General features: G+C 47.7%; 1 protein-coding gene across 4 annotated transcripts in view; it reads right to left on the reverse strand.

Moving 5' to 3' along the window:
• Nucleotides 1-12,746, reverse strand: part of ANKRD11 (ankyrin repeat domain 11) — a 127,584-nt gene that overhangs the window by 30,875 nt on the left and 83,963 nt on the right. For all 4 annotated transcript variants that reach the window (XM_045293834.1, XM_004704498.2, XM_045293832.1 and 1 more), the window contains exon 2: nt 4,580-4,720. In XM_045293834.1, the coding sequence (XP_045149769.1) occupies nt 4,580-4,666 (87 nt within the window). In that variant the 5' untranslated portion in view covers nt 4,667-4,720. The remainder of the gene's footprint in view (nt 1-4,579; nt 4,721-12,746) is intronic.

Genomic DNA, 12,746 nt, shown 5'->3' on the forward strand with positions numbered 1-12,746 from the left:
GCAGACAGAAGCGTGTACAGTATGAGCCAATCAGTGGCAGTAATGACAGAGCATGCGCTGTTACGCAAAAACCGCGATAGAGTGAAGCCGCGGAAGTCGGAGTGGGAAGTGGCGAGGGTTCCCTGGACTGCACTCTCTGGAGATGGACATGAGTCTTGGCAGCTGTTATTACTGCACATGCTGGTTTGACTTTTTATAGGCGTCCAACTTACAATGGGAAGTGAGAGATGAATGATAAAGTAGTGAAAAGTAGTAAGGGTAATTGAAATGTTTATTATCTTGATACAGCAAGGTAATGGGGATATATACATGTTAAAACACTCTCACTCACCACCACCCCCTACACACACACACACACACACACAAATCCCCACTACACTAATACATTTGTCAAATCTATCATTCCATTCTTGGAAACATTTTTCAAACTCATCGGTTTGGATGGCTGACAGCACCTCCCTCGTTTTTCTCTTCACCTCTTAGACATTATCAAATCGCTGTCCTTTCAAGATCAGGTAAGTAAGGTGCATGGGATAAGAGAAGCATGTTGGGTTTTTTGTTTGTTTTTGTCAAAACTGGTGCACTGAGATGCCTCTGTGAGCAGATGCATTGTCATGGTGGTAACACCAGTCCCCCTGTCTGCCACAAATCAAGCTTTTTTGGTTGCACACTGTTAATCAAGCTTTCCTATTTAGAGGTTCTGAAAAGATTGCGTAAGTCTGACCTGGTGGAATAAACTCCAAATGCACTAGCACTGTGGGTTGACATTTTGGGAAGTTGACCGGTGTCCAGAATGAGGTTTGTCATCAATTGACATTTCACCCTTTTTGAAATGAGAAAACCACTCTTACACTTGAGTTTTTATCATAGCGCTCACTTTCCTTGTCAGCAATATTCAACATCACAACAGTTTCTGCAGCATTATTCTCTTAAATAGGCTATCACAAAAAAACAGAGTTCCAGGGAAACTTTCACTTAAGTGTTTTTTATGAAGGAGAGAACCTTCCCAGGTGATGCCACTGGATACACTAACTCAGAGTGAGTTGCTCGAGGCTTGCCAAGCTGGAAAAATGTTCGATCTGAAAAACCTGTTTGGGCCTAGAGTGAGTCAGCATCACTTGCCCCAGACATAAAGGGGGGGAATCCTTCAGTCTAAGCGTCGCTCTTGCTCAGACAACATCAGCAACCAACCGATTAACCACAAATGCAACAGAAAGGAGCTGTCCAAAAGCCTGTGAGGAGAAGCAGAAGAGGCCAGACACACAGTAAGTTCATGCCGCATTCTGCGTGGCTGTGCAGTAGCACTAGAGCAGAGCCACAAAGGGACCACCATTTTGGTTTTATCTCTCTAGAGAACCCTGGTCTCTACACACCACTCAATCAGAGTGCTTGTCTTTCAGAGAGGGTGGAGTCATGAGAGACAGCGGTAGCCTGCGAGGATGCTGGAATGTTCCATTTCCAGGCCCATGCCCGCAGCATAGCTGGTCAGTGTGTGATGACAGGTGCCCTATTCTTTCCCGTAAGAGATTTTAAAAGTTGAAAAGTAAGAATGATTAAAGGTTTCTCTGAATGGAGGATAGAAGATGATGTCAGATGTATTAGTCTTTACTTAGGATCAAATCTACTTAATTTAAAAATGGTTAGCGAGGAGAAAAATAGTAGGTCAAGTGGGCCTCACAGCAGTCTCTGGAAGCAACCATGCCCTTCCTTGCCAAGGCCAGGCCGGTGAATTGTGCTGGACTCAATGAACATTGACATAGATAAGCCTTTGCTCTTTAACCCTATCTAATCTGGTACTCTGAATTGTTACACATGCACAAGAAACCTGGACACTGACAATGACTAGCAAGTTCTAGGTGTCTTTGAACTACAGTTTGGTGAAGAATATTGGATATACATACCATGGACTTCACGAGAATGAACTAAGCTGTTTTGAAATGCTCCTGGGAAGTAAGGATAACAAACTTTGCAACAAACCTTGGACATGTCAAGGAGGGGCCAGTTTCTATGAAAGACACCATGCTCGGTAAAAGTAGAGGGTCCTTGAAAAAAGAGGCAGACTAACCATGAGGTAGACTGACAAAAGTGGCTACAACAATGGGTGGCCACCTAACAACACAACCTTCTAGGGTCTAAGAGGTAAATACAAAAACAATGCTGCCTTGAAAAGTCTCCGCTTCATCTGGTTCTCCATGCATTTCTCAATCTAGCCAGGTCACACAAGGAAAGTAACAATGGTTGTCGCGGCTTGGATGAGCGAGCTGGGTGTGCCCTTAGACACAAGGCCAGGGGTGCTGTTCCCACGAGCCCCACCCTATGTGGGGAGCAGCTCCTATGACTCCTCCCAAACTGTGGCACAGGGGACGGCCAACCTGGGTGAATTCTTGAACTCAGGAAAACGTATCCTGGTGACTTGGTGGGAATTGTGCTGTGACAATGGCACTGTGCTGGTGTGACACTAAGATATTTACAGGAGAAAAACCCCTCTGGGGTGTGCACCAAAACAAGATAAAACAGGATGGATGAGGTGTCTGCTTGTATCAGTGAAACTTTGCATTAGAAATGTTTAAAACTAAGGTAAAATTTTGGAAATGAAGTCATTTTCAGGAGGAAGATGATTTAAAAGCCAGCCTTCTCCTGGCTTTTGTGTCTAGTATATTCTGAGGCCAAGGACACTTCTGGCCACTCAGAGGTCAGGACAGGTCCCAATCCATGGACATTGGTGTGAATGAGCAGCCCAGTGATCACAAGAGCATCTCTGTCCAAGACAGCAGGCGACCAGGACTCCAGGCAGTGTTTGGACGAAACAAGAACAAAAAAACAAACTCACTGCCATTGAGCCACTCTCAACTCATGGTGACCCTGTAACTATTTATGCGAGTACAAGCTTCCTCTTTCTTTTGCCTGAACAGCTGACCTCGTGGTTAGCAACCCAATGTGGAACCCACTACACCATGAAGGCTTGCTTGGAAGGACAACATATCCCTGCAGGACCTGTGGACACTGGGCATGCACTAGAGGTCCGACTTAAACATTGGATGGGCAAGCTCAGGCCTCTAAGTCGGACCTCTAGTGCATGCCCAGTGTCCACAGGTCCTGCAGGGATATGTTGTCATATGTGGCCTCCCCAAGCAGATGGGACCCTTGCTATGACACTTGAGAAAACGAGACAGACATGCCTTCGGGGCCACAGAGACCAAGAACATACCAGGATCAGCTCTGGAGCAGGACACAAATGTCCCTACCAGCACCTGAATAACGTTGAAGGCAATAGAGCAACCATGGATAGAGTAGAATGGCGTCTGCTACTAAGGTTCCTGACCCTATTTGCATAGTCCCACACATTTAACACATAGTCACAAAATAATGGCTTGTATAAAAAAGCACACTCTGAGGCTGGGGCTGTCAGAAGGAAGTGCCCCATATCACAGAAGCTAGAACCCTTTCCGTGAAACCCAGGGTCAGCCACAAACCACGGGCCCACAGTGTCTTAGTGACTTACAAACAGAAGTGGAGGGGCACCTCAGAGTCTGTTGCGCGCAGTAGCAGGGACTCAGTTTGAGTCCTACTGGGCAGGATGTTCTGGCCCTGTGAAGACAGTTGTCTGAGCTTCTTCTGAGGATGGCAGACACAAGGGGCACTCTTTATGGGGCCTCCGTATGAAGCATAGGACCAGGGGTCTCCTCTGCCCACCACAGGCCAGCTCTACCTCCTTCTGTGTAGCAGTTAACATGTCCAGTGCTGGATGCATACTTAACTAACTCCTTTACATGTTGACTGGGCACCGGCCACAGGCACAGCTGCCCTAACTGCTCCACGCTGGGGAAGCATACTCCTCCAGGTCAGCTCTCTCCTACCCCCTGGTTTTCACAGGTTCACTACATCATCCCACACAGTGATACCAGAGCGACTGTGACAACCTGGGCTGGGGTTAGAAATGTGCTCATTTCGTCTGTAGACTCTCACAGTCCCCATGCCAGGACGCAAACCACGAGAGGTGCCCCAGGAGGAAGCAGCAGCCAGGATCACTGGTCAGGAGCTGCAAGAGGGAACCTCCCCAACACCATTGCCCTGAGCTCTGGGCCTGAGAACACAGAAGCCTCCCCAGAGGGGCATAGCCAGGGATGGGGAAGGGAGTGAGAGCAAGGAAGTGTTGCAGCGCTCACACTGCCCACCACACAAATTCACTGGAGTGTTCTTTCTCCAGCCCCACAGGCGGAAAAACCAAGGCTGGGACCTAACAGTGACTGGTTTGTGGTTACCAAGACTGGGCCTGTGTGGCACTAATTGGAGCTCATAGAGATCCCACCACTGGCAAGAAGGGTACACTATGTACCTAAGGCAGGACTGAAATCTTGGCCCATGGCCTTCTCTTGCACCTTTCTATTGGTTACGTGGCAGGAGTCCTGTGCAGGGAGGAACCCCAGGGCAGAGAGCACCTTCCATATCACCACCTAGTGTCTCAAACCACTCTCTATTTTATATATTAACACTCCCCACCCCAGCAGAAGGCAGCTGTGCTGGCCTCTAGACGCATGCTTGTAGGCTAGATCCCGGTCCAGATAAACGTAAGCCGCACCTTTTTCCCGGTTTGTTTCTCCACCATGTCGTTGCTGAGAGAAAAATCTTCTGGCTGTGGTGTCTTAGAACACCCGCCCTTGGGCATCGTTCTGCTCCCTCACGTGATCTTCATTTACACCGCCGTCGCCTCGTCGTCTGTCTGCATCCGAAGAAGAAAGCGGTCACTTACAATGGCCACACTTCAACTCAGCACCCGGTTACTACAGTGACTAGCAGTCTCAGCCATGGCAAAAAGGGAGAAAGTGCTGAAAACCACTTGCCCAGTCACAGGCCACTCTTGGGGGTGGGGTGGGTCAGAGCCTCACTGGCTTTGAAGCTACCCCAATATATGGGTGAGCCTTCTGCCAATCATAGCCATGTGAGATGCATAAACCACCACACATCCCAGGGTGGGCATGTGTGCCATCACTTGGAATTCCTACACACCCACTCCGCCTTCCCAGACATAAAAGTTCATGACCAGATGGCTCAACTTCCCCCAAAACACACCAAACATTCCAAATAAAGGTAGGGGGACAGCCCTGTGGCTGCTCTAAGGGCCAGAGAGTGGCATGTCACAGTGCAGCCACTTCCTCTGGTGTCTAAGTCCCTAGTACTCCCTGGTTGACAGCACACACCACACAGCCACCAAAATCGCCTGCCCTGTGGTTGCCACAGGCATGAAGCTGGAGAGACAGTATGGCTCGGCCTTGCAACTTGACCCACTCAGAGAACTCTGTGAGGAAGGAGGTACTCGATGGGCAGGGGCTAGAGATGCAGCCCAGCAAGCTGGGCATACGTGCCACTCAACGTATATATAAAGTCATGAAGTGTGTGGCCAGGATGTGCTCAGTGTGGGTCTTGGATCAGCCCCCAACCCCCTTGTGCTACCTACGTCTTAGAGACCAGACAGAAACCACAGTCTGCTTGGGTGCCATGAGGCTAGAACACACAGCCTGCCTTAAGAATACCAACACCTCCACCATGGCCATGCCCAGATGACGAGTAACACGTACCCCTTTCCCATCCCCTCTTTTTTAGTCTTCCCTCCAGGGCCAGCCTTGTCCTCTTAATCACTGTGATTACTATGAACCGCATGCCGTTGGACATGCTCGTCCCAGATCCTGTCTCTTTCACAGTCTTATGTCAAACTCTCCCTGACTGACTGTGTTCAGAGCCCAAAGCAAATGGCCACAGCCATTTAAAACTGGGTCTTCTCCTCTAGCACTACTCAGAAGTAGCTCCACAGGACTAGTCCGGACACACGCTGGCTGATCATTTATGCTTGTAGTGTGGACATCCTACTGCGTGTTGATAAAATAGAGGAGTTGGAATTGCACTTAGACACGAGTGAAAGGGAATACATTTTTCCATTCACTTTGTGAAGCCCCCTCGTGTATGAACCATTACCGTTGTGTGGCTTGTCACATCCCTGACAGGTGACTAGGTGAATAGCTCACATGCAACTTATGGTAAGAAATTGTGCAGAGATCTGTTGAGATTTCCCACATCTTGCGAAACAGACAATCTCATCACCCAAGTTCCTCAAGCTGTGCTAGTCATCTGACTTCCCTCCCACCTTCTTCTCCACAGCTCTCTGGTGTTGTCACTTCAAGAATGCTGTATATAAAAATGGAATTGTACAATTAATTTTGGGGCACTCGCATTTTTCATTCAACCAAGTCACTTGAGTGTCATCGAGTGGTTTGATTGTTCCCACTGTAAGGTCAACCATTTAAACACCAAATGCCATCTGTGATCATCAGTCTTTGGTGATTAGGAGTAAATCCGCCTTAAATATCTGTACATGGCTGTTCTTCAGAGAAACTACCCAGCTCTCTTCAAAGTTGCTGCATCCTCTGACATCCAGCTCAGCCACTCCTACAGCTGTGTGGTGGTGTCTCTTTATGGTAACGGAAGGTCAGTATCATTCTCAGGTGTTCACTACTTGTCTCAGGACTTTTGGACGTGTTCAAATGGGATTGTCTACAAAAATCTTGTGTTTTACATAGTCCTTGTGTGTTCTGGATACTAGCCTTTAGTCACTGTAGCTGTCTTTTCTTCATCATGATGACACCTTACTTACCCACTTTCCCCTTGGAAATCATGCATTTGCTGTCAATATAAGAACTTGGTCTAGTCGTAGACCCTACCCATAGTGACCAGATGCACAACAAAATGAAAAACTGCCCAGCACAACAGCATCCTCAAAACATTCTGATGTTTGAGCCCATTGTTGTAGCCGCTGTTGTTGAAGACCTTCCTCTTTTTCCTTGTCCCCTTTACTTTACCAAGCACGCTATCCTTCTCGATAACATGTCCAATGTAGGTGAGACAAACTTTCACTACCCTAGTCTCTAAGAAGCATTCTAGCTATATTTTTTCCAGGACGGATTTATTCGTTATTTTGGCAGAATTGATTCTTCAGTCTTCCTTACTTGGTGTCAAACTCTCACGTGCACATGAGGTAAGTTTCAATACCATGGCTTGGGTCTGGTGTACTTAGGTCTTCAAAGTAACATCTTTGCTTTTCAACACTTCAATGAAGTCCTGTGTAGCAGATTTACCTAATACAAAGCATCATTTTATCTCGACTGCTGCTTCCATGAGCATTGGTTGAAGTTTTGGACCCACAATCTTTTTTCTGTTTATCATGATGTTACCTGTGGGTCCGCTTGTGAGGATTTGGTTCTCTTCACATTGAGTTGTAATCCATACTGAAGGCTGCAACCTTTGCTCTTCATCTGCTGATGATAGAAATCTCCTCTGTCCCACTGACTGTCTCTTGATTTCCTTCTTGTTGTTTTATGTGTTTGGTTCCTTTTCTAGGTTCTTAGGACTTGGAGTTCCTCCCACCTTGATTTTTGAAAATTTCCGATAAATTTAGACTTCTGTTAGCACTGTGTTTGCTGTGATGTGTAAATTTTGACATTGTATTTTCATCTTTTTAATGTTTCTTTCTGGCCTGTGGATTATTTAGAAGCATGTTGTATAGTTTCTAAGTGTTTGGCAATTTTCCTGTTAAACTTATGTTGTTACATTTGAATCGGAGCCCATGGTGCCCAGAGAACACTCTATGACTTCAGTGGAAGGGAACTCTGGGGGTGCAGTGTGTAAGCACGTGGATGCTGACCACGGTGCAGGCAGCGTGAACCCACCAGCTACTCTACAGGAGCTCTCAAGACTTATTGATCCTCTGGGACAAACTCTTTTCTGCCCAAGCTATGAGTTGATATCAACTGTATAGCAATGGGTTTAGTTTGAAATTTGTGACAGTTTGTTTTACAGTCCCAAGATATGGTTTATCTGTTTTTCTGGGCACTTGAAAATAATATGCATTTTCCTATTGTTGGATAGTTTTCTACAAATATCAAGTAAGTCCTACTGGTTGATGGCATTGTTCAATTAGTCTGTGTCCTGCTGGTCTTCTGTCTAGTTGTCATATCAATTGTTTGACATCAATTGTTGAGAGAGGTGATTACCTGATAATCCCTTTCTTTTAGTTGATGTACTTAATGATTACATTAAATGTAATTAGCTTGATATTTTTAGAACTAATGTGTGCCGTTTCTGTTTTCATTTTTTCTGTACTCCTGTTGGGTTATGCTATCCGTAGTGTTTTTGAATATATTTCTTTATACAGAGCTTTTCCAGTAGTTTAGACTTACGTAAGTAACTTAGCACCAATCTACTGATATGTACCATTATCTCCCATACTTCCTCCACATAAATTTAGAACATTGGTGTCATAGCATTTGCTTCAAGTGTTGAACATGCTTTGGAAAACTCAAGGGTGGGGGAGGGGGAAGCCTGCTGTATATTTACCTATATATCTGCTTACCAACTTCCTTCCTGGTGTTCTAAGGTTCCTTTCTGTTTAAAGACCTTCCTTTGGTCATTCTGTTAGGGTGAGCTTGCTGGCACAAACTCTTGGTTTACCTTAATTCCTGAAGGATGTATTTGCCAATACAGGATTTCTCAGTTGCACTTTTTCATGTAACAGCTGAAAAGATATCACATCTCTTCTTTCTGGCCTCCATGACATTCTAATGTTTTCCTCCTAGATAATGTGCTTATTTGGATATTTCTTGATGTGAATTTCTCTGGGTTTAGCCCTCTATTTTGAATCTGGAGGTCAGCCCTGCCCTGTTTCCTCTAACATTCACCCTTTTCTCACAGTCCCACAGCTCCTGAGTTCTGTTCATACATAGTGTCTTGTCTTTCTGCATAGCATCTAGTCACTGAATTTTTTAAACAGCTGAGTTCTCCCAGGGCCCTTGTAGACCTCAAAACCTGGTAAGTTGAGGAGCCAGGTGGTGCTGACTGCCCCCACCTCACTTCTCCTTCACAGTGGACTTAACACACTTGGAAAGGCTCCCCACGCACATAGTGCAATGACCACTGAACAGTTTGTTCATGAACAGCTGCCCCCTAAGGCCCCAAACCTAAATACAGAGTAAGAGGGTGTGAGCTTGCTCATCTGGGAGCCAGTTAGTATTGAGAGTACACTGTGAGAGTGACCGGCTGAGCAGGATGGGAAAAGAGCACGCCCAGTGACTGTTGGTGTCCTCGAAGCCCAGGTCCAGCACAACAACTATTAGTAGCAGCCTTCCCCCCTTGGTGGCCAGCCTTGATCAAGAGTGAATTTCTGAAAAGACTCCGCAACCCATCCAGCATGACAGACTGCAAATAAGGATCCTGTCTTGGTGTTGCTGTTGGGTATGCAAGGCCCGGGAGAAAGGCGAGGCTATCTGCTTCTAGAAGGATTATACAGGGTTTCCAAGTTAGAATCAACTTGATGGCAATGGGCTTAGGTTTAAGATTGCAAGTCAGCCAGTCCCAGCGCTCCCTGATTAGATGGCATGCTGCTCTTTCTGTCATCTGCACCTGCTCTTTGCTGGTCAGTGGATGCTCATCAGTGCTTTCATTTGTTGAGCTCTCACCAGCTCATTCTGAGGGGTCTATCGGAGAGTCAGGAGGTGGGCTCTCCAGAACATCACGCACTGTTAGGTAATCTCAGCCTTGCCAGCAGAGCAGTAACAGTTTACACTGGGCAAGTGGTCAAGTTTGCTGCTGCTGCTGTACTTCTTTAGTACATGCCTGAAGAAACAGCTGTCCCTATAGCACTGCTTACCCAGGTTCCTTAGAAAACAGGGTGGCACCCGAACCCCTCAGGAAAAGGAGAGGGGAGACACCGGCATATGGGCTACACTCTGAAGCCCACTCCGGCAGGTTAGGGTTCCCTCCTACATGCGCTCCAGTGCACTTCCACGACTGACAGGTGTACTGCTTACAAAGCCCATGGATGCGGAACTGATGAGGACAACAGCCACAGCTGTGCCATCCTCAACACTGAGAGTGACACACACAGCCACGGCATCCATCCAGCTGCTGAGCATGCGATGGATGCAGGCTGTGGCCCCCACACCAAGTGTTTACCAGAGGTACTGAGTTTGAAGTGACTATTGGGCTTAAGCGGGTCGTCACCCTCTGGTTTTGTATGACCTCTCTCAGTGGCAGCCTAGATGAGAACACTCAGACTGACTGGGGTCGCTGGCTCCCTGCAGGGCTCCCCATTACCAGCTCAAGGCCCCTGGAGTGGTGCTATGGGTGCCTGACACCCTGCAGGAGCCAGGGCAGTCTCAAAGACACCATCAACATGAGACCATCCTGATCAAGCTCTGAAACCTTGCTGAGGTCCATGGCTTGGGTCCTTCTCTTACAGACAATTGCGGGCTTTCTCCATGGCGAAGCAAAGCTTAGTGCCTGCAGGAAGTAACGCTTCACCCAGGAAAGGGTGTGGCTGGTTCTTCAGGCTCTAGAATCCACACAGTTCCAAGGCACCAAAGTTTGTTTTCTTTAAACCACTACTCCATAATTCACACTAGACTCGAGCACCAGAAAAGGACAAAAGCCAATATGGGCTCTCTGTGGGTAGAACTGCAGTGGGTCCCGTCTTCCACCCCGTCACCCCCCAAGGGAGTGGCTGCTCTGAGGAAATTGGTCACATCCCCAGAGATCTGAGTGGCCAGCTCTAAAGCATGTGGCAGCCCAGCACCAGAAGCCACAGGCAAAACCCTGGTAGCCAAAGGGGGAACCAGTATTGGTCTGCATTGAAGGTACCACAACCCTGGGTCCCTGTCACTCAGCTTCCATTGCCCCTAGGATTCCCTGACCGCACTTGGTCAACCACAGGTGCAGAGAGCAGAGCTGGCACAGGGTTGCCTACACCAGTCACACCAGAAGCTGCACCTGCTCCCCCTTCCTGCTGTGCAGACAGAGGGGGCAGTCACTCCATGAGGCCTGGGAATTCTAGCTTCTTCCTGCCTCCCCGAGTGACAAGCTGGTAGCAAGAGGCAAGGGCCGCCTGAGGCGAGCTCATGGACAGGAGTTATGGAGAAAGTGGCCATAGGACCAGGCAGTCCAGCACAGATGAACAGTGCCCCATTAGGGAGAATGTCAAGGACGCAGCTGTGCATTCTCACAATGCAGGGAAAAGGCTATAGGGTGAAACAGATGACCGCCTGTCATCTGTATGTGAAACACTCTAGGACCGCTTCACTGCTGGCAGGTACATTCCCTGAATCTCTCAAATGTCTCAAAGTTGGTCAAGCAATCTGAGAATTCTGTGCTAATAAAAAACTAAATGACGAAAAGGCTTCAAGTTAACCAAATCTGGCTTATATAGGGCTCCGATGGAAACAAGTGGTTTCCCACCACTCATTTTCCCACAACTTGGGTCCTTCTAGACGATTCGGGGCTTTCTCCACGGCAGAGCTAAGCTTAGTGCCTGCAGAAAGTAACACTTCGAGGTCTGTATGTGCCCTAACATCTAAACCTAACTGGGGTCCCCCATAGACAGCAGGGAGAGGGCAGTAGTACTCGGAATGTGGTCCCTGAGCCCTCAGCAGTCACCAGGGAGTCCTCAGTGGTCAGACACCTTCCCATTTAAAACTACTGGCCTTCCCTAGGATGGTGACTGGGACACCAGGGCCCTGTCAGCCCTCAGGCTGGCCGTATCACATGCCACCACATAGCAACAGAGTCTGGTGGTCAAAGGTCAAGCTCTTTGCTCCCCCCTCCCTCCTCACCTGCCTGGTGGGGACCCACTGGGCAGAATGCTCACTCCAAAACAGGATGCCAAAATTCACAGGTTCAACCCTATCATTTCATCCAGTGACTACTGGTGGGGGGTGGGGGGTGGCGCATGGGGGTTAGCAGCCTCAAACTCTACCCCTATACCCCATGAGTGCTGCTGTCAGACCCAGGGCAGAAGTCCCTGCTTGAGAGAAAGGCCAGCTTCACACCATCCATGGGAAGCAGAGATGGGGTCAACTCGGGACTTTGTGGGAACGGCTGAGGGGGAAGTGAAGCCACAGGGACAGGTGCCATTTGGCGCAGCCCAGGCCTTTCAGGGGCTGCAGCACCCCCACCATGAGACACAGCTAAGCTTTCTCATCTTCCTCTGGATAGCACTTTGCCCAGGGTTTCAGCATCCTCATCCATGTCCCTGCCCCCTGCTCTAACCAAGTCACAGCAGCCAAGGCCTCAGCACGTACCTGCCACCTTCCAGGCTTCAAACCCCTCCTCTGAACTCTGCTCCTATTGACAGCCCTGACCCACAGAATACACACACTCACTCACATTGCATAGACCAGGAACCTCCCATCACACCCACACAAATAGAAAAACATAGAAGAGCAACTCTCTAACAGCAGAGTTTGAGGAAACGGTCACCTACTGAAAGTTTTGCAAATTCCAAAAAGAAAGAAAAGTGCAGGGTGGCTGGAGTTGGGACAAAGTCACAGGCAGAGGGGAAACAGCATATGGTATATTTTCAGGAATATTGAAAACCACTGAACTTTGTATGGTTATCAGGGTGGGTCAGTAAGGCCAATTCCCATCATTCTACACAGTAGTGGCTTTGGAGAGGGTCAAGGGGGAGACTGGGCAGTGAAGCAATGGTTTCAAATTATGTCACACACTTTGTCTACTTCAAATAGGCCACTAGTACATTTTCACTTTGTGAACTTTGGGGTATATGTGTTACATTTCCTGATAAGTAATGTTTAAAACACGATTTCTACGAAATGATGGTCTGACTTTTTAGCAATGTAAAATCCATGTGTGTCTAGGAAGAAACAGGAAAATATACCAACCTAGATCTGTATTTTTAAATCAATCAA

The sequence above is a fragment of the Echinops telfairi genome, unplaced genomic scaffold (genome assembly GCF_000313985.2).
Source record: "Echinops telfairi isolate 266 unplaced genomic scaffold, ASM31398v2 ScPeMD7_2291;HRSCAF=2852, whole genome shotgun sequence".
In the NCBI taxonomy this organism is placed as follows: Eukaryota; Metazoa; Chordata; class Mammalia; order Afrosoricida; family Tenrecidae; genus Echinops; species Echinops telfairi.